General features: G+C 35.8%; 1 protein-coding gene and 1 non-coding gene across 2 annotated transcripts in view; both read right to left on the reverse strand.

Annotated features, from left to right (window-relative positions):
- Kpna4 (karyopherin subunit alpha 4) overlaps positions 1 to 23,026 on the reverse strand; it is a 59,490-nt gene that overhangs the window by 17,419 nt on the left and 19,045 nt on the right. Inside the window, exons 2-13 of the mRNA XM_051157292.1 lie at positions 20,300 to 20,344; positions 19,207 to 19,296; positions 19,071 to 19,100; positions 18,910 to 18,962; positions 14,764 to 14,859; positions 14,097 to 14,182; positions 12,322 to 12,408; positions 9,515 to 9,684; positions 9,385 to 9,429; positions 7,118 to 7,249; positions 3,611 to 3,739; positions 1,980 to 2,084 (exon numbers count right to left, since the gene is read on the reverse strand). Of these exons, the coding sequence (XP_051013249.1) occupies positions 1,980 to 2,084; positions 3,611 to 3,739; positions 7,118 to 7,249; positions 9,385 to 9,429; positions 9,515 to 9,684; positions 12,322 to 12,408; positions 14,097 to 14,182; positions 14,764 to 14,859; positions 18,910 to 18,962; positions 19,071 to 19,100; positions 19,207 to 19,296; positions 20,300 to 20,344 (1,068 nt within the window). The remainder of the gene's footprint in view (positions 1 to 1,979; positions 2,085 to 3,610; positions 3,740 to 7,117; positions 7,250 to 9,384; positions 9,430 to 9,514; positions 9,685 to 12,321; positions 12,409 to 14,096; positions 14,183 to 14,763; positions 14,860 to 18,909; positions 18,963 to 19,070; positions 19,101 to 19,206; positions 19,297 to 20,299; positions 20,345 to 23,026) is intronic.
- On the reverse strand, positions 3,151 to 3,477 carry LOC127199709 (small Cajal body-specific RNA 7). Its single transcript, XR_007831978.1, has one exon. It is a non-coding gene; the product is annotated as a small Cajal body-specific RNA 7 (non-coding RNA).

Below are 23,026 nucleotides of genomic sequence, written 5' to 3' on the forward strand. Positions count from 1 at the left end.
CTAGAAAGCATGAAAGCTGCCAAGGGAGGGAAGCAACAAACAGTCCTATCCAGCCATGTGATACCTATGAACCACAATAACCCCCAACATGGTTAAATATCCCTAAATGTACAATAATGGTACTCATGCCCACAGTAACCAATAGCTACCTCACTGGGCCTTAAGGCCTGCTAACAGGAGGGAAATCTGCTTGGTACTAGAAACCTAGTCAGCTGCCTCGGACTACTGCCTCTTTACTAGACTAGCAAAATCCCAATTACATTCTAAAATCTATCCTTATACCCACAGGTTAAGTGTAGCTCTCACTCCTCTTCAAAGAAACTTTTCTTCACAGCATATGAAGTGTATCACAGAAAACCACAATTGGCCACAATGCAGAAATCAATAGATTATAAAGTATCTAACGCCAACAGATACATCTACAACACAACTCCTGCACCTAAGGTTCAAGGACCATCACGCAAGAGCCAGAAGACCCAGAAATTCTGTTGTGAGATTGTGTCTCCTAGAAATAACAGGGAAGCTAATGCCCATGATACCATGATACTATGGCAGCCTGAATACAACCTAAATAATACTGATATCAAGTTATATTAATGCCAAAAGTTAACATCTCACAGTGTCCCATCCACAGACAAAAGAACTACAGAAAATTAGCCTATCCCAAGGATATCCTTCTGAATTAGTTATTCGATGCAAAATGGTCAGCCTTGAAATTGTGTATACATAAACAACAAAAATGTATTTAGCATGCTGAATTTAAATATTTATACATGTAATAATAATAATTAAAGAAAGAGATCATCAATGTGTGATGGTGTAGGGGCCATGGGAGGAATTGGAGAGGACATAGTGGGTAGGAGGGAGGAAAGAGGGAAAGTGATGTAATTGTATTTTAATTAAAAAAAAAAACAAAAAACAAAAAACAAAAACCTGAAGAACTGTGGCTAATACACAAGAATGGGAGAATTAGTAAGTCACCACTTCGCCACTTTTAAAAAAAAAATTTATTATGTATCCAGTGCTCTGCCTACATGTACACCTGCAAGGCAGAAGAGGGTATCAGATCACATTAATAGATGGTTGTGAGCCACCGTGTAGTTGCTGGGAATTGAACTCAGGACCTCTGGAAGAGCAGTTGATGCCTCTCCAGCCCCATTTTGCCACTCTAATAAAATAAGGAATCTAAGCAACAGTCAATGACTATCTGAAAACAAAATAGTCTTTTCTCCAAATCTTAATGAGCATAAGGAATAACATGGCACAATAGCACACTCACTGGCCACTGGATTTTAGGCAAGTGATTTGCTCATGCAATAGTTTCATCTGTCAAATGGGGATAACCCCTGTGTTGGACACTATTCTGTGAGGAGATTCTGTGAAGAGGCTCTTTCCTCCCTTCATCTGGGTTTCAGGGATAAAACTCAGGTCCCTAGGCTCACTGGCAGTTACCTTTACCTACTGAGTCATCTTGCTAGTTCAGCTTGTCATATTAAAAGAGGTAGGATTTAGAAAATGCTTAGGATAGTATGACAGCATTTATTATCAATAATGATGCTACTTGTTTTAAGTTAATTTCAAAGCAATGGCTCTCTAGGAAGAGTAAAGACAAAGAAGGGACAGAAGTTTTCAAAAAGAAACATTTGTACTATATAATATTGTTGGGTTCAAAAGTTTTAGTATCAGTCACCTTTTTTGTAGTATTCATGCCATGGTGTAGTGTCTTATTAAACAGAAAAGTATTTATTTTTTTTTTTTTTTTTAAGATTTATTTATTTATTATGTATGTATAATGTTTGCCTACATGTATGCCTGCAGGCCAGAAGAGAACACCAGAACTCATTATAGATGGTTGGTTGTAAGCCACCATGTGGTTGCTGGGATTGAACTCAGGACCTCTGGGAGAACAGCCAGTGCTCTTATCCCCTGAGCCACCTCTCCAGCCCGAAAAGTATTTACTTTGATACATATTTTCTTACCTTATCCAAAAGGTGTATTATCATCGGTACAAGATTGGCATCAATTACTGCCTGAACTTGCTGCTGATTTCCTGCAGTGATGTTGGAGAGGAACCACACTGCTTCCTGTGAAACAAGATGCTTTCAGTATTTAAGAAAAAAATAAAACAAAATGGGAGGGAGGGAAGAATGGGAGGATACAAGGGCTGGGATAACCACTGAGATGTAACAAGAATAAATTATAAATAAGTAAATAAAAAAGAAAAAGAAAAAAGTAAGCCCACATCTAAGCAATGAAAAACTATCCAACAGCCAGTGTTTCAACTATTTTATTACTTAATGATGTCTGTAATAAAAAATCTTAGAAATTTCAATTCTACTACTCCCTTTCTGTATTTAAAAAATAGTATTTATTTGATTAAAAGTGTAGGCCTGGCTGACCTAAACCTCCTGGAGATCCACCTGCTTCTGTCTCCTAAGAGCTCAAATTAAAGCTGTGTGCTATCATGCCTAGTCCTCCATATTGCATTTTAGTTTACACTACACATTTAGTATAGTTTAGTTTAGTTTAGTTACACATTAGTACTACCTTTCTGCATTTTCTTTGGACAAATCACTACTGGTTTCTAATTCAAGTCACAGTGAGCTAACCCTTCTAAATAATTTTACAGGCAATGCTGTTTGGAAGCAGTATAACTCAAAAGAAGCACAGTTGAACAAATAAAAATACAAATCCTAAAACTACTGCAAATGAGATTCAACACCCTTTTCTCAAATAATGTGCTTTATTCTACTCTTTTTGTCTACCTTAACAATCCTATCCCAGTAGATAAATCTTAATTAGCCACGACAATGAAGACATAAAAAATGCAAGTGGGTTATTTTAGTGTCCTTATTTATAAAAGTCATTGAACCAGTTCTCTCAAGAGCTAAATGTGGAACCAGTTGTTGGATAGTATACTTTAAAGACTTTTGGATGCTGCCCTTAACACCTCAAGGATGCTAAATTATTGCTAGGATGACAGTGGTCACAAGTGTTTCACAAGTTTCAAAGATAATAAATGCAATACGAAAACCTGTGTTAGTAATAAAAAAAATTTGACATCCAATGGAGGATATTACTAGAATTTAACCAAACTTATATTTACCAGTTTACTAATTAGCATTATAAACACCATCATACACTAGACTCTTGGATCAGATCACAGGACATTTAATGAGCCTGTTAGAGATTTTAGGGTGCTGGGCTACTTAGGTGAGCTATTTTTGGGTTATAATCATTGGCAATGTTGTAACCAACAACCCACGTCATTTCTACAACAGCCTCAGATGCACTCCAATTTCAGCAACACCATTCAGTGCCCCCTTTCATAGCCACCGCACACACACACACATGCATGAACACACTCACACTATTAAGTATCAATGAAACATTAAACTAAGAGAACTACTATATGTATAAAAAATTTCCACTCACAGCAACATTCAACACCCAAGTATCTCTATTTCATCATTTCCAAGAGAGCTAAAAAAGCAATATGCTGGTGATGGTGCAGCTCCCTAGTGGAGCATATACTTAGCATGTCAAAGGCTCTGGGTTTGAATCAAAACATTCCTTAGAACCTAATTCCACAAACAAAAACAATACTTACTTTATTAATCTTCTCTTTGGGATGAGTGAGGAGTGCTGGGAAGTGTGAAAGAGCATCACAGTTTAAAACTACTTGTGTTTGCTCATCAGTCCCAGTGACAATGTTGCCCACAGCTCGCAGTGCAGCAGTCTGAAACAGAAGATTCCATGACATGCTTGATGTTAAGTACTCTTGTGAATCAGTGTCAGGTGACTTGAAACAGATTCATTTCCTCATGCAGTTCTTTAACTACAACTAACCTATCCTTTTTAAGCACCTACTCGATTTCAAGTACTGATCTAGGGACAATAGTGGAAATATGAAATATATAAATTCCAGGCCTTGTGTAGCTTAAGATACTTCAAGAGAATTGGTATCAATAAAAGGACAATTCCAGACAGTAATTATTACCATAAAGGAAATAAAAAATAAATTTTTATTTGCTGTTAATTTTTCTTCTTGTAAGATAAATGACTCAGTTGTTTAAACAAATTTATTCTTTCAAAAGTAGACAATTTAGTATTTACTAGCTGTCATCAACATTGTCCTCCGTCCCAGGTCCTGGCAACCACCATCTTTAATATATCTATTAATCTGTATATTCTGCACATTTCATATAAACATGGCATGGGCACTTAGTGGTACACATTCCTTTTTGTTGCCAAAATAATAATCAGCTGTGTGGTTACAGTTTGCTTCCATTTTGGGACTATTAATAAATAAGACTGCTACGTGCATTTGTATTCAAATTTCTGTGTGTATAAATGCATATCCATAATCTCAGATGCACAAAACTGTAGAAATACTAGGCAACACTATACTCAGTATTTTCTGCCATAAGCAATGTTATCCTTGTCTATATTGTTGTCATTTCAACTTTAGTCATTATGAATGTGAGTGATTTTCCAATTCAACTCACATTTCCTTACTGACTAAAGTTTCTAAGCATCTTTTTCAGGTGCTCATTGACCATTTGTATGTCTTCCTTGGAAAATTGAAAAAATTTTATCTATTTTTTAAAAAAATGTGTATGGGTGTTTTGCCTGTATGTTGGTCTGTGTACCACACGAGGCCAAAGAAGGTGTTGTATGCTCTGGAATGGGAGTTACAAACACTGAAAGCTGTCACGTGAGTGCTTAGAAACAAATATGAGTCCTCTGGAATAGCAGTTAGCAGTTAGCTGCTAAGTCATCTCCCCAGGCCTGCTTTTTAAGTCTTAATTTTTGAAGATGTAGGATAAATAAAACAATGTTACATGAGATTATAATTATGTCTAAATGTAGGGGGAGTAAGGATATAGATGAAGTCTACATGACATCAAAGTTGAGAAGCTTGAAAATGTTAGTTACTGATAAAGTATATAAAAGATTAACTTTCTCTGAGGACTAGCTAAAACTCCAAGCGCTATGCTCTCAAGCCATATACTCTGTTAGAGAGAGAGAGAGAGAGAAAGAGAGACAGAGACAGAGAGACAGACAGAGAAAGACACACACAGTATGTGTGTGTGTGTGTGTGTGTGTGTGTGTGTGTGTGCGTGCGCGCGCGTGTGTGTACACAGTTTCGTGTAGCTCAGGCTAGCTGTGTGATCTTCCTACTACCGTGCTGGGATCATGGGACTGTGCTACTAGGCCCAGGGTAAATAAAAAACAAAAACAAACCACAACAAAAATAAAAAACAACAAACTTATCAGATGTAAATTTGGGGTTGGGTGATGGCTCTGTAGATAGAGTTCTTGCTAAATCAACCAGAAACCTCGTTAAGGAGCCAGTTAAGTTCATGTGTCCACTGTGATCCTGGTACAGTGGGAATATAGATAGTACACTCAACGTCTCCATTGGCTTCTTATGGATGCATACTGGCTGTCCATACATGTATGTGTACACCACATACATATATAAAAAGATGCAAATTTAAGAACATGTAACAAAGATATTTACAATAAATCACACTAAGAAAAACTTGGTGGTGGGGTTGGAGGAATGGCTCAGAGGTTAAGAGCACTGATTGCTCTTCCAAAGGTCATGAGTTCAATTCCCAGCAACCACATGGTGGCTCATAACCATCTATTACAAGATCTATATACATAATAAATAAATAAATGTTTAAAAAAAAGAAAAAAGAAAAGCTTGGTGAAATCTTTCTGAATTAGCTGTTTCGTTGTTTGGTTGCTGTTGTTCTGAAACAGTTTTTTTGTGTAGCTCTGGCTGTCTTAGAACTCACTTTGTAGACCAGGCTGGCCTCAAATTCAGAGATCCACCTGCCTCTGCCTCTATGTGGTGGGATTAAAGGTGTGGGCCACCACCACCTGGCTGTTCCTTTTTATTTTTTATCTAAGTAATAATTTAAGAAAAGAAACCATTTGTATTTTTATTTAGTCTGTATATGCATGTGCATGAGCTTGAGAAAGCAGTGTTAGATGTTTTCCTCTATTGCTTGCCACAGGTACAAAGTGCCACATTAGCTCTTATGTGGGTGCTGAGGATCTCAGCTCGGGTCCTCATGTTTGCACTTTACTCAAGCACGTTTTAAATTTTAAATTTATCTCCATTGTTGGACCACACACTAGTATTATTAAAGAGCTAGCTTAAATTTGTAGAAAATTTAATAGCTTTAATCACTAGGGGATAAGGAAGGGAACTTAATTTTTTTTTCTCCTTTAAGTTTCATGGTTGATTCTCATGTCCAGCAAAGGACAAGAAAAAGTAACTTAGGCTAACAGCTTTCCTTATGTAATTGCTCTGCAGACTGTAGGCCATTACAAGATTAAAACTCATTATTTCCCTAAAATAGGTAAGGAAGGCTTACACTACAGTTTAACTATCATGTGTGCATGCATGTGTGTGCGTGTTGTATTAGAGGCTGAACTTCGTACAAGTGAGGCAAGTGCTGTATATCTGAGCTAATTATATATATATATATATTGCTTTTTAGATGGACGCTCACTGAGATAAAGAGTATGTGAAAGGACTTAAAAAATAATACAGAGCCGGGCGTGGTGGCGCACGCCTTTAATCCCAGCACTCGGGAGGCAGAGGCAGAGGCAGGCGGATCGCTGTGAGTTCGAGGCCAGCCTGATCTACAAAGCGAGTCCAGGACAGCCAAGGCTGTCTCAAAAAACCAAAAAGAATAGAGAGAGAAACCTTAACCTGCACACTATCAGTTCAAATCCTTTGTCTCAGAATCAGCAAGTCAGTGTTAACTACCCTTGTTAGATGAGTGAAAATGAATGGAGGGAAAGGAGTAGAAAAAGCAAACAAGAATGGCTTCAGATGCCACGCAAGGCGCTACACTAAATCTATGATTAGAAATCAGTTCTTCACAGTGGAGTCTCCCTGTCTGGCAGGGTAAGGAAGGTTCTGAATGAACTGCAACACTCAATCTCATTTTCTCCACTTTTTTCCCATCAAAGGCACATTACATTATTCGGTGAACAATATGCTTTAAAAATTTGAAACTGTTAGTCACTGAATATCATGCTTAAAGCAATTAGTGTTGAGAAAAACCCAACTGAGTTAAAACAAACTTACCTGAACTTTAACTTCTTGGTGGCTGAGTAGAGGAACCAAATGAGGAACTATTCCGGAGTCTATTACCATCTGTATCTGTTCATTGCCAGCATCCGTAAGGTAAGACAGGGCCCAGACAGTATCTACCAATATCTAATAAGTAAAATAAAAGTCAAATCTTCTAATATTTTCTCATTTTAATATTTTTTTATATTGGGGGGGGAAGGGAGGCTTCAAGACAAGGTTTCTCTGTGTGTAGCTCTAGCTATACTGGAACTTGCTCTGTAGACCTAGCTGGCCTCAAATTAGAGATCTGCCCACCTATACCTTCTAAGGCTGAGACTAAAGGCGTCTACCACCACAGTGGCCATTTTAATACCTCCTAATACATATACAAGAGACCTTTCCCTTCTTGCCTCACTTCACTAGAACATCAATCTCTATTCTGTAACTTTATTTAAGATGTGTAAGTTATTATAGTCCAAATTCTAGATCAATTTCTAATCTTAATTCAGCAAACTATACATGCAAACTACATAGAAGATTAAATAGAAAACCAACCAACCAACCACAGATAATAAATAAGACAGAAATATATAAAAATAGTAGCTCCTGAAAAAAATACTTACTTCATATAATCGCTACTGTGGGAGAAGGGGGGCTTTGTGATTAACTTATAATGATGACAATGTTATGACACACAAAGTCATGCATTTTACTTTTCTTTGTATTTTAAACCCTACTTCAAACTATGGCCAAAGGACAGTAGGGTAAACAATAAAATGTAATATTTAGAAATATTGTGAATAACACAATTGTTTACCAAAAACCTCCGCGGGAGTAGCAACTATATCTGGAACTCCAAAACCCTTTAAAGTCTGTATCAAAAAGCAGAAGTTTAAAACCTTTCCAATTCCTAAGCAATATTATAGGTAAGACACTCAAGATGCTACAGAAGGGGCAAACAGCATTTTCACAGTTCCTTTAGAAATTTAAGAAAGCAGTTGGCCATGGTGGTGCATGCCTATAACCAAGCTCTCAGGAAATGAGAAAGGAAGAACAAGAGTGCAAAAGCTGTCCTCAGTTACACACTGAGTGAGAGTGTGAGAATGGAGGCATTCAAAAAATAAAGTTCTGAAAATACACATATGCACTTTTCCCCCAAAGAAAAAGAAGCCAACAACAGCCAACTATGGTGGTGTATAAGGGAACTTTAGGCAGAAGGATTTTGAGGGAGGCCAGTCTGGGCCAAATAGTAAGACTGTCTTAATAAGCAAAGAGAACACCAAATGAAAGAAAAGTGATATCAACATATGTAAAACAATTACTTCTCAATTTGCAAATCACAATCTTTGTCTGGAGCTTCATGATAGGCTAAAGACAAAAAAATTCAAGTTATTTGCTCATGACTATATATAAAAACTTGATACATTCTTTAAAGGACCAATGTTAGATAAGTTATTAACGTACCTAGATCCAAATTCTACTTCAAATCAAACTAAAACTCCTACATATTTGTATCTGACAAAAGCTTTTAAATTTTCTAATCATAACTAAAGTATAACTTCTCTTTTTACTTCTCTGAGAGCTGAATTAAGAACAACTAGTTCTAATTTTAAAAGGCTATACATATAGTAAATATTATTTAGTAAATGATACAGTATTTGTGATAGTCCTAAAAAGAAAAATTCAAATGAGAAGTGAATATTCAAGACCTGTTAAAAATAAAAAACTGAGGCAAACTGAGGCACAAGCTCATCTTGTGGTAAGTAAACAAGCGGGGGGAAAAAAAAGACAGCAAAGTTGTTCGATATTCCAGTAGTTATAAATGTTCTTGCAACCTTTGAAAAACGGCACACTGAAATTTACATTTAATTGAAGAACTTAGCTTTTATTAGAGAAATAAGGTTGAAAAGTGGAACTGAGGAGCAGCAGGTTTTCATAGTTTGATACACACACACACACACACACACACACACACATTCAAAAGTCAGGCTGCTAGACAGGGTAATCCTAATGGTCATTAACAATCATGATAATGAAAGGAAATAACTAACTGCATGTTTATGATAGGTTTGATGCCTCACTGAAGCTACAGTTTGTCATATAAGAAACAGAATAAATGTAAATATACCAAATATATACCTCAATTCTTGAAAAGGTAAAGTATGAGAGAATACAACTACATGTTATTTTCATGTTTCTTCTCTATCATAGTGGGAGTCAGTACATATGTGTATACACACACACATACATATGTAAGTAAACAAAGAGAAGAATTTACTCACATTTACATCTGTGTGATGAATTAATACACAAAGAGCTGGAAGAATCTGAGGAGAGAAATATGTACCATTTAAACATACACAGATTTAAAATACAAAAAAGAGGTATCTAAATATTTTTTCTTTGGTTTACCTCCTGAATTGTCTCCATTGGTGGTGGTGGGTCTTTGTGGCGACATAAGTTGACCATAACCCAGGTAACATTTCTTAAGAATGTTATAGGAATAGATGGACTTATGAATGAAAGTAGAGGTTTTACAACTCCAAGACTTATCACATAATCTCTACATTGAGGGCCATCACCTGTAGAAAGGATTAATTTAATAAGAGAAATCAACACTAAGCTTTTTCAGAAAACATAAAGCACTGGGTACAATTATGCAGCTCCTAATCTCTTGATATCTCTTTTTATAAAATTACTAGGAATTTAACAAGTAGACATCCTAGGTCTTTGGACCAAGAGAATTAGCATTAAAGACATGTTCATATTACTTCTACCTATCTGTGCCTTTATAAGCGGCTCACTTAGAGGATGCATTTATGCCCCTAAGGTGTGGCAGCCTAAAAATTCTTTCAAATACCTTGAACAAACATGTTGCTGTCACCTCAATGATATTTAGTTGAACAAAGGCTTTCAAATTAATACTAGATTATGTCTAAATAACTATCGAGAAAATGTATGCATAATTCATATTTTTGTCATGACACAATATTAAGGTCTAGTGTGCTGGTACAAGTCTAACCCCAGCATTTTGGAGGCAGAGTCAGGAGAATGGAGACAGGCTAGCTTTAGCTACATAATGAGTTTAAAGTCAACCTAAGCTACATGATACCTATTATCAAAAGCAATACTAAACAACCTAACAAGAAAAACAAACCTACTTTCTTGTACTACAGTATCTGGTGATGTATTTCAATTAATTCTAAAATATAATTAGAATAAAAACAAAAACAAATATTATGTTTCTTTAATACAATGGTTCTCTCTGTGGGTTGCAACACCTTGTGGGAGGTGTCACATATCAGACATTCTGCATGTCATATTTATGATGCCTAATGGTAGCAAAATTATAGTTATGAAGTATCAGAAAAATAATTTTTGTGATTGTAGAGTCACCACAACATGAGGAACTGTGGCAAAAGATGGCAGCATTAAAAAGCTTGAGAATCACTACTTTAACAGCTTTATATCTAAAGCTTGGCATAAGAGCCAAGGAGGGAGGCATCTACGTATGCAATGTCATTTTTAAGAGCAGTGAACCCTACACTAGCAAGTTTACAGAGCAAGCTGCCCACACACACCTCCAATCATAATATTTTCAGGTTGGACCTAGAAAGGGGCAATAAATATGCAGCCGATTGTGGGGGCACATGCCTGAAACCTCAGAATTCAAGAGGCTTAGGCAGGAAAATTGCTGAGTTCAATGCAACCTGGGCTACATAGTGAGTTCAAAGTCAGCCTGGGAAACACAGCAAGATAACTGTCTCAAAACAAACAAAACACTCCATTTAAGAACAATCTTGAATCTTGAAAAATGTTTAGAGCTATTGAGATGGCTTGATGAGTAAAGGTATTGCCACCAAGTCTAACAACCTGATTTCAATACCCAGAATACATGTGGAATAAAGACGCCATGCTCTCAGTTGTTCTCTGATCTTCACATGTATGCTGCAGTACACATGCAAACATGCACACATATATGTACACATAAATTACAATGTCATAATTTCAAAAAAAAAATCCAAAATCCTTCTTTATCAAATAAATGAGACCTTTAAAAACATTTCAAAGCCATATTCCGGAATTATTTTTCCATTATTAGTTATGATTTTTATTTATTTTTCAGAAAGGGTTTCTCTGTGTAGCCCTGGCTCCTGGAACTTGCTCTGTAGACCACGCTGGCTGCAAACTCAGAGATCCACCTGACACATCCTCCTGAGTGTTAGGATTAAAAGTGTACCACCACTGAACAGCAACAGTTCTTTGATTTTCTTCAAACAGGGTCTTGCTATGTAGTACAGGCTAGCCTTGAACTCACAGCAATTCTCATGCCTCAGCCTCCTCTGTGCTGGAATTAGTTTTTTGAATTTTTAAGTTTGGGTTAATAATAGCCTTCTATAAACAGACATGGGGATATAGTCTTGCAATCCCGGAAACTTGGGGCTGGGGAATAGATTCTCCAGCTAAGGGAGGAGGATCATGAATTTGAAGGCAGATAACCATAAACAAACAAAAATATCTCTAGTTTAAAAACAAATGCTTAAAATACTAAGGTTTTAACAAATACTCTTCCTCCGTTATTTGTAATGATTATAATGTTCAACAATTAATTAGGCTATTAGATACTTCCTGTTAATTCATAACAATATGATTATAATTTATATATTAGTAAATTTTAATCTCTTTATAAAAAATTTTTAGATTTCTCAAGTATGCTATAAAGAGAAAGAGAAAAACTAATCCTAGCACTCAGGAGGTATAAGCAGGCAGATCTCTGTGAGTTCGAGGCCAGCCTGGTCTACAAAGTGAGTCCAGGACAGCCAAGACTACAGAGAAACCCTGTCTTGAAAAACAAAAACAAACAAAACAAAAAAGAAAAGCTATCTTAAAGTTTGCCTACTGTTATTATTAGATGAGGAAAGTTAATAAAGTGGGCATGAATATAAAACAAAATCTAAGTGATTTACATATTTTATAATCCTTTAGATAATTAAGAGTCGACTACCAACAAAAAGATATCATAGTATAACTTTGGCAACAAATATGCTCCTTCTGTTTATTGTTGCTTTACACTTATACAGTCACAATTAAAACTTTTCTGCAATGTCACAAAAACTAGAAATGACAAGAAATTACTTCTCAACCACTAGTAGTCATTTTATTGGCTAGTATATGATTTATGCAATTTATTGGATTAGCATTCCAAGTTCCATACAAACCTATAATATTTCCCAATGCCCACACTGCCTGCTCACAGACATTCTGATGGGGTGAATGCAGAAGCCTCAGGAAAAGTGGCACAGCATCTGAAAGAGAATTGAAAATGAAGATAGTGTAAGGACCTTCAATTATTTTTTGTTTTTTGGCAGAAACCCCAAGAAAATGTAACAGAAACTATCACAACCATTTTAAAACATCATTTTGTTATTGAAATAATTGACAGGAAAACCAGCATCAAAGAAAATTTTAACATATAAATAATTCCAAATTAAACTTGGCCTTAATTGCAATTGTTTGTTCGGCATCAGAGACTGAACTGAGTGCAGTCTACAAGTTGCCCTCATGTTCTACCATTGCACTACGGTCTAGCCCAGACTGAATCCCAGTTTACGATTAATTGCTTATTAAGTGTCACCTTCAAACTAGGTCAGAAAACCTGCTTTTTAAGCAATTTCTGTTTTTTAAAAATGTTTTTTGTTACATTTAGCTAGAGAGAGAATGAGTGTATGTGTGTGTTTGTGTGGTATGTATGGCTGTGTGTGTGTGTGTGTGTGTGTGTGTGTGTGTGTAGTGTAGTGTAGTGGTGTGTGTGTGTGTGTGTGTGTGTGTGTGTGTGTGTGTGTGTGTGTTGTGCATAAGTCGGAGCACAAGCTGCAAAAGCCAGTTCTTTCCTACCATGTGAGTCCTAGGGAGTAAAGTCAGGTCATAAAGTTTGTCAACAAGTACTTTCCCTGCTGAGCCATCTTGTCTTGCTTAAGTAACTCTTGGACAGGAAAATTTAAATTAGCACTATATAAGCCATTAGGTCAGTGATTCTCAGGGCACACTGAGAGCTTCTGAAGCTGGCTAAGTGTACAATAAACAAAGAAATTAGTTCCACAGATCTGAGTGGATAACATCACACCTCTGACTGGACTTTTCTTTCTGTGTTCAAACAATGCTCCAAAGAGCACTACATAATTTATATGTATGTAGAACAACCGTGCTCATAATAAATATACCTCCTTTATCCTTTAGTTTTGGATACTAAACAAGACAGCAACGAGAAACAAACCCAACACCCTTTTCTAGCTGGGAATGGCACACAATACCTAGTTAGAAGGAGGTTGGAAGCAGGAAGATGAGACATTCAAGGATAGTGTACCTAACACAGTGAGTTTGAGCCCAGCCTGGGCTACAATGAGGCCCTGCTTTAACAAAAGAAAACAAGTAACAACAAAAGAGCTCAGCCTCTTTCTACTCAATAAGAACCAAGTAAAACAGTGAAAGAGACTATGGCACTGTGGCAGAACTGCAATACCTACCCAACCTGTTAATTCTATACGCAAAATACAAAACCAGTTTTAGTAGGATTTAAGATAATTTCTAAATAACACCGCACGTGGCAAATGTAAAATGCTTACTAGTTGAATAATATATCTGTCCACCTCTTCTAAATCATATAAAAAGGCATCAAAAGAACTTTGCTGAATGAGTTTACCAGTCAATAGAACACAATGAGTAGAGTAGCATTCTTAAGGCAGCTGTTTTGACAACCCTATACCCTATGGGTAAAAGTTAGTCTATATGGATATATAGGTACTTTATGGATTTATTTATTTATGAGACGAGCTTTCATTATTCTAGCCCAGGCAGGCTTCCAACTCATCATCTCCCAACGTCAGCCTCTTAAGTGTTGGGATTAAACGCATGTGCCACCCACTATGCCTGGCCAACACAGTTTATTTTTTATCAATGGGGAGAAAAACCACAACTTTGTTAATTAACAACTTACTGGACTGAACCACTGCTTGTGTCTGTTCAGATGTTCCAGATGCAATGTTTGTCAAAGCCCACGCAGCTTCGAACTGTAAAGAAGGACTACCAAAGAACAAGTGAGTTTACACCGCACACTTCACACCACCTAATGTCTACCAATCATTTCTTCCTTCTAGTATTTGAACCATTGTTCAAAAGGTTATTTATCCATCTACCCTTAAAAACATAACCCAATCATCTCAATATGAAAGCCAGACATCTTTATTAAGACACTTTCATATTATTCCTTAGTTTTCAAGTACTTAACATGCCAGTTTTCAAAGTTCCAAGTTCCAAATCATTTGAATTTGTTTTTCATTTCTACTTTAATTTTAACTTTCAATTCTATCCCATAACCCTTTTATTTCTTTTTAAAAGAAACTCTCTTTACAAAGCCCTGGGTGGCCTTGAACTGAGCTTCCCTACTTCTCAGATTACATGCATACATCATTGTGCTTGCTTTGTTTGAGACAGGGTCTTTAGTGTCCAGATTTTCCATGAACTGATTATGTATGGCCAAGGATCACTTTGAACTCCTGATCCTCCTGCCTCTACCTTTTGAGTCTTTTCTTTTTAAAGATTAAACTAGAATATCTACCCTTTCCAAAGATTGTAATTTAAAATAATAATAATTATATACTTACTTATCATCTCTTTCAAGACAATGAACTAAAATAGGCAATATTCCAGATTTTATTAAATCATCGATTGGTGGATTTCGATCACTGGACAAAAGCTTCCTGCAAGATAGATACCTCATGTCAGCTTGATGACATGTATTACTACAATTAAATCAACTTCACACTGGATATAGATATTGTTGTAAATCTGAAAAGATGGAAGTATACACTTTGGAAGTTACTTATTACACTTCATATAATGCAATATTTTCTCTGATCATAAAAAGTAATTAATAAATTAAATTTACAAATAGGGGCAATAACTAGAAAAATATGGTAGATATTTTGCCACTTTCATTAGTATAACACTATTCCCTCACCACAATTCTGAATATGTTAACTAAAAAGATATTGCTTATGTATATACTTTTATTTATTATTTTTTTCCTGGCTGTACTGGAACTCATTATATAGACACACTAGCCTCAAACTCATTACTTCTGCCTCCTGAGTGCTGGGATTGAAGGCGTGTGACACTATGCTTGGCATAACTAAAGGCTTTTACATGTGCTATGTTTGGTGTTAAACGTTAAACTGAGAAAAAAAGGTAGACAAACAGAGTAACATTTATATTGACAAAAAAGGAATAGGTTTTTCAAAATATCCAAAATTATGCACACCAGGCCATACAAAGAATCTAAAGAGTGTGTTTAAAGTGATCACAGTGTTCAACTCATCCCACTTTATACACTATTAAATATCACAAAAACCCAATGCTTTTTATCTCTGCAAGTTAAAAAATAGGAATAAATACAGCAATATAAGAAAATACTCAAGATATGCTAATGATACTAAGGAAAGCAAGATAAAGTCTGCTTCCATGGAACTTAAAGGATAAAAATAAAAGCTTGGTGCCTATTTTCCTATGTGAGAGACAACAGGCTTAACTGTACTGAATGTCCTAACACAAACCTTTTCTTTATTGGAACTTGCTGTATAACTATAAAGATAAGGTTTAATAAACCCTATATAAACTCAGGGATAGTTGCTTATTTACTATCTTATGAACATAAAACTCCTTGTCTTGTCTTTCAACTATTGCATAAAATAGCTGCACTTTACCTAACTGAAGCCTAGTACCACTGCATCTCCTCTCTCTATATATAAAGTCTTTTTTTAAAAAAAAGATTGTATTTATTATTATATACACTGGTCTGTCTGCATATACACCTGCAGGCCAGAAGAGGGCATCAGATCTCATTATAGACATTTTTTGAGCCACCATGTAGTTGCCAGGAATTGAACTCAGGATCTCTGGAAGAGGAGTCAGTGCTCTTAACCTCTAGCCCGAATCTAAACTTCTTAAAGAAAAAATGTATTATACTTTGCTACCAGGACATCTGGAACTGACCTGGAAACCTCTTCTGTATTAACTAGTTTTCACAGTGTGGGAAGGTACAATGTAGGCTACTGTGGCATGGGGTGGGGTAGAGGAAACAGACACCAATGGTTGTAATCAGTGCAGGACTCATCATGCGACATGCCAGGAAGATGTACCACTGATACAATCGTAGCCTGACTGTTAACCAGGGCCACCAACTGCTTTCTAATTAGATTTGGGCCCTGTTCCACAGAAGGGAATTTATACAAGGTACTGTAAACCTGGTCAAAAGCCCATGGCTAGGGAGGTCCTAGGCCTTAGGGGGAAACCCATAAATGTAGTTTGGCTAAATCATCATGCTGCCAAATTGCCTTCTAATTATGTTTATATCCATAGATTTGAGGTTCATCAGAAGTGGGTTTTGGTTTTTTTTGTTTCTTTCTTTTTCTTTTTTTTGTAATGGTTACTACAGAGACCTATAATTGGTCAAAGTATTAGGAATAAGTGACATTTGAGTGTTCAGCCAAAAACAGGACAGCCATATCAACATGCTTTTCCTTCACGGGCCAGGGAACATCAGAGAAGCAGGCAATGAGTGTATGTAAGAGACGGAGGACCAAGACCAGTGCTGTAAAATGGTGTCATCAGGTCACAGTGGCACTCATAAACTCACAGCAGCTATGGTTACTTTCACAAGATCAAGCTTTCCTTCCAGCACAGATGAGGGAGGTGCTCACAAGGCCTCACTACTAGCAAAGAAGCTGGAGGCAGTGGGTGGCTACTGAGAGACAGTCATCTCTTCTTGGAGGTGGGGCCAGTGACAGGCGAAGCAGCAGTTGATGGCCTCACACTTGTGGGCATACGGAACGGGAAGCACTAATTGGACTCAGGTTATTTAAAGAACCCTTTTTTTTTTTTAAATGGAGAACATGAAGTTTAGAAAGGGGGTATGTAGAGGAGGAAGGCAAGGGAAACTAGAGGAAGTAAGAAGTAGATATAATCAAAATATGCTGTATGGATACAATAAATGTTTCTATAAAGAATAAAAATAGTCTATTAAAATCTTACAGTATTGTGAATAATATAGTCCTTAGCACAAATATAAATTAAAAGTGGAGAAAAATCTGACTTAATCTTTTTCAATCAAGGATGCTTTAGAACATTAAGTGTAAAGATATAATAGATAAAAATGTTTTACTGCATTACTGAGGGCGATTTTAGAATCAGGAGCTTTTTGTTTTGTGTTTTGTTTTTCGAGATCTTGGCTGTCCTGGACTAGCTTTGTAGACCAGGCTTGCCTCGAACTCACAGAAATCCTCCTGCCTCTGTCTCCCTGAATGTGTGTGTTCCACCACACCTGGCTGAAATCAGGGGCTTTTATCTTACTTAAACTTTTAAGGATTAATTTGATGTATATGATATTTCTGCTTGCATGTGTGTCTGTGCATAACATAAATGCCTTGTGACGAAGGATGTCAGAAGGTGTCAGGCCCTCTAAAACTGTAGTTATGGGCAGTTATGAGCTGCCATATGGGTGCTGAAAATTGAACCTGGTCTTCTGTAAGAACAGCAAATGTTCTTAAGCACTGAGCCATTTCTCCAGACCCTGCTTTTTCTCATCTGATAATAAGGGTATATTATCTACAAAATAGATTATGAAATCACTTTGGTGCTAGGGCCTTGATGTGTGTTAAGGCTTCAATAGTTTTACCTATAGTTAGTTCCTTAAGCAGTAACATTGTCAACACAGTGAAAAAGTGTAAATAGTAAATCCTAAAATTATCTTGAAATCAATTTAATCTTATATATCCCTGAAATTTTCTCAGGATTTCCCTGAAACCCACAGTTCATACTTTGACCACAATTAGCCTCTTAATCATCCTTCTTACAAACATAGACTTACTTTTTCAAAGTAAGATCTGCCTTATATTAAACTGTTTCTAAGAAGTTCTTTAGCCTATGGGATACAATAATGAAGCTTTACAATTTCCCCGTTTGTCTTAGTTAAGGTAAACACACATTAAGTAGGGCATGTAATAAAATACAAAAGAGTCACATATTTGATAAGATCATGGCTCTATGAAAACTTCTTGCAATTTGAAATCTTATCAACTAGAACCAGTAACTTGTTTAAATGATACTTTTGTATGAACAATCCTTCTATATTCATAAATATATACATAAATATAATACAATTATGTTGTATTATAGCATGAAATGTTTTCCTCAATATACTAGTTAATACAAAGGTGTGTGTTCATATGTGTGCATTCCTTTATGTGCATGCACATATATGTGAAAGCAAGAGGTCAATCTTAGATTCTCTTCTTCAGGAGCCACCCACCTTGTGTTTTCAAACAGGGTTTTTCACTGGCTATGCTGACTGGTGAGGGAGCCCCAAGGACAGGCCTATTCTCCACTTCCAGGGCTAGGATTACAGGCCAGCACTACATGTTCAGCTTTTTACATGGGCTCTGGGGACTTAACTTGGGTTCTTGTGCTTGCATAGCAAGCACTTTCCATTTCCAGGTTGAGCTTTCTCCTCAGCACCTCACTATGTTTTTCTGGCTTTTTTCCTAAAAATATGATAACAAAAGTTTCACGACTGAAATGTGCAAATGACTTGGCACTAAACAAACAAAAACCACTAGTGTGTGAGTGAGTGTGTGTGTGTATACAATACAGTACGCTTATAACTCAATTTACTGTTTGACTACTATCAGCACTGTTAGAAGCCTTAGCTACCTAAGTAGAGGCCTGAAGAACTTGAATTTGATCATTTAACTCACCTAGCAGCTTGAACTGCACTTAATTGAATTCCTTGGTTATCACTTGAAGCATTCTATAAAAAAAAAAAAAAAGAAAAGTAAAACAATTTATCATATGGATATACAATAATTAGTTGTTTAGTCCAGAGATTACAGAGAAAGGTGAATAAAACCCAACTTACTTGAACAATAGCTTCTAGAGAGGTATTTTGCTGGAAAGAAGTTAAAGAGAAAACAAAGTCAAAAGGTAATCTTTAAGAACTCTTTATAGAAAATCTTCCACTACAAGTTTTCAGTTACCAGCATAAGGTAACTTACCACTCTATAATCACCATCTATGTCAGAGTCTTCACAGATATCTTCATGTGGTACATTCCTTCTCTTTAAGAGATGTTCATCTCTTTTATTCTTTAAGGAAAAAAAAGTCAAAGAATTCCAGATAAGGAAAAAAAAAAAAAGCAGTTAACTATTTTCATATAAAAGTTAAGCAACCCTGTGCCTACAAACTAAAAACAATCCAGGCAGTGGTAGTGCACACCTCTAATCCCAGCACTTGGAAGGCAGAGGCAGGTCAATCTCTGTGTGTTCAAGGCCAGCCTGGTCTACAGTCCAGGACTGTCAAGGCTACACAAAGAAACCCTGTCTTGAAAAACCAAAAAATAAAAGTAAATAAAACAAATGCAAAAGATAAAAATTAAGTTGTGAAATAAGCACCGATTTAACACTAATTTGAATCCCAAACCACAACACTATTCATTTCCAATGAGCTGTGAATTACTGTAAAAACAAAAGTTTTACTAAAGTGGATAGTGCAGTTTAAGCCAGAATCAAATATACATATATTTACTCAAAAGTACTAAACCATTTTACACATCACTTGGAAGCATCTATCACCTAAAAGCAAAGTCAAAGCAAAAGCTTATCAGTTCAAAATCAGCCAAAAACCAACAAAAATCAAGGATCATTTAAATTTTACTTGAAATATTTAGAGCAAATAAAAACAAGTATAGACTCAATTTTAGTCTATTTTAATATTTAAAAAGTTGATGAAACTAAAATGTAACAAGTCAAAAATCAGAACTATTACCTATTAATACTAAACAATTTAGTTTAAGAGTATCTCTATGACTTAGACTTTATACAAGTAATTAAAACTTACAAAAATTGGAAATTGGAAAAATTCTATTTTGCTAATTTTAATAGCCTTCCAGATTTAAACAACAGCAACAAAATTTGTTTGAAAGAAAAAGAGATGGGAGCATTTGATATTGAAAAAGCTTAACTATATTCAACAAATACAATTCTGTTATACAACAGGTTGTATGTTTTACAAAAAATATAATTCTTAATATTTTCTATATATGTTGTTATCAGAACTATTTCTCAAAATACCAATAGTAGCCATACTTACTTTCCTTAATTCGACTACAACTTCATTTCGTTGTCTTCTCATAGTCTACAAAAATTAAAAAAAAAAATTTTACCCATATACTACCATCCAGAGAAAAACTTTTTTTGTTTCCACCCACCTGTACATTAAGCTTTCTCAAACTTTTACCCAAAACTTCATTTTCTAATCTTTCACAAACATACTCCAGTTCCATCTTAGTAAAATGGTTCATCTACTAAGATGTTTCCAAATTATACATTCACTTCTCCAACTCTTACTACCTTTCATTATCTCCTCTGCAACTCTTCTGGCCAATTTATCATTATATCTCTCTCTCTCTCTGACACCATCGCAAATGCCTAATATGTATCTCTCGGGTTAAAAAAAATTATCTATTTTATGTGAATGTGTGCATATGCACACTTGAGTGTATATATGCACATGTCTGTAGGTATCCAGAGAGGTAGGATGATGGCATTAAATCCCTTAGAACTGACTGGAGTTAAAGCTGCCATGTAGGTACTAGGAACAGAAGAACCTAGGTCCTTTGTTAGAGTTAAGCAAGCGCTCTTAACCACTGGGCCATCTCTTCTGGCCCTCTGTCTTGCTCTTCCATCTTCTTTTTTCCTTAGCCTACTTACTCTTATCAGAGTAAACTCAATAATATCCATAGCTCTAATTTTTCTATACTACATATGGACTCCTTTTGCAGCTTGGCAAAAATCACAATTTTATCTTTTGATATAGTATTTTTAAATACACACACTCATAGGGGGGGCTCAATATTGCTATATAGCATTTCCCAAGAAGATGGATCAGGGTTGTAGGGTTGTTTTTACAGTCTCTGACATACATTCTCCCCTCCCTGCCCCCCGCCGCTCCCCCTCCGTCTCCCTCCCCTCTCTTTCTGTGTACACTTCAGTTTCCCCATCTACAGAATGGGTAGATTTTTACAACAGGATCTCACTAGGTAGTCTTGGTTGGCCTGGAACTCACTATTGTTGACTAGGCTAGCCTAGAACTCAGAAATATCTACCAGCCACTGGCTTGAGTGCTGGAATTAAAGGTGTGTAACACCACACTCAAACAGTGAAGCAAGTACTTTATCTCCAGTTCTATTTCTGTTCTTTATTTTAAGACAGGGTCTTACTATGTTGCCCAGGATACCCTCACACTTGCTCAAGCAGGCTTTGAAACTGCTATCCTGTCACTGCCATCTGCAGTGTTCAGGATTCTTTATTCAAGTCCTTCACCAACTCTTCATCTAAATACTATAACATGTTTAATTTTTCTCCATACCATGTATCATATTCTAAATTACTATACAATTTTATTTACCCAACTACAATATAAATCCTTTCTCTATATGAGATAACAAGATAGACATTATTTCTTCTCAGCTGTCTTAATTTGTACAGAAAACTTTGCCCAAATTTTTGATAACATTACTTTATTCTGCCGTCTTCTGATTTTGGGGTCAGATAAGGATTTTAATAATATTGACTGAATTTTAAAAACGCTAACACAATACGTACTGCAAAATGAATAATCACCTATGAACTACTGAGAGTTTTAAGATCTAGTTAGTATCTTATTTAAACATTACAACCTGAAAAGGAAGAAACTCTTCTTATATATTCATGAAAATATGAAAACTGAAGCATTCGGGAGGCAGAGGCAGGCAGACTGCTTTGAGTTCAAGGCCAGTCTGGTCTACACAGCTAGTCCAGGACAGCCAATGCTAAACAGAGAAACCCTGTCTCGAAAAACAAAGCAAAAAGAAAGAAAGAAAGAAGGAAGGAAGGAAGAAATTCTTTGCAAAGTACAGATATGACAGTATAAACCAAAGGTAAACCCATCTCAAACCAAGGACTTTTATATTTGAGGTTCTGTGAAAGAGTATATAAGGCTTCTTAGAGCTCTAAGTCTCCTTATATGTTAGAAATCAGGCTTTGCCTATTACATGTAGTAATGGTTGTGAATTCACAAAATTCACACTGGACTAAGCAGTGTTGTTAATTAGAATTCCAAAGAGCTGCCAAACTGGCCAAAGGTTTATTCTTAAGCCATAGAAATATGCAAAGTATAAAAGATATAAATGAGGGGAAGGAATACAAACTCGGGAGGTTGCAGGTAAACTTTAGTGTAGGATTTAAAAACAATTTGTAATTTTTAAATTTGTCATACGGTTACAAAATCTTAAATTGAAGCAAAAGACAACAGTCATAAAAAGTTCAAGCAACTGGGTCATACATAATCCAGAATACTATTTCTTTCTCAAAGGTATGCATGGCTTTTAATTTAAAAATATTTATCATGTTTATATCATTATGCTGAGTTTAAACATGTCTCCTGCTCTTAATGGAATACAGGGTCTAATACTTTCCTATTAATAGCTACCTAATAATTTCCAGTTAGTAACTACCTAACTCTTGTTAATTTTCAAGTCACTGTTCAACCCATACACAGTTCTCTGAAACTCTAAAATTAATTCGTGATATAACATATTGGTTTTTTTTTTTTTCTTGATATAACATATTGTAAGAATTTTGGTAGTTATATTTTTCTTGGGCAAAATCAAAAGTTAGACTAATTAAAATTTATTCCCATTAGAGAAAAACTTAAAACATTTAAAGTTAATTATATAAAGGATCAAGAAAATAAAACTCATTTTATTTCATTCAGCCTGTCATTCATACGTCAGGAGGGTTAACATAGGTAATATTAAAAGAAATGAAAATGAAAAAT

The sequence above is a fragment of the Acomys russatus genome, chromosome 15 (assembly GCF_903995435.1).
Source record: "Acomys russatus chromosome 15, mAcoRus1.1, whole genome shotgun sequence".
Taxonomy (NCBI): Eukaryota; Metazoa; Chordata; class Mammalia; order Rodentia; family Muridae; genus Acomys; species Acomys russatus.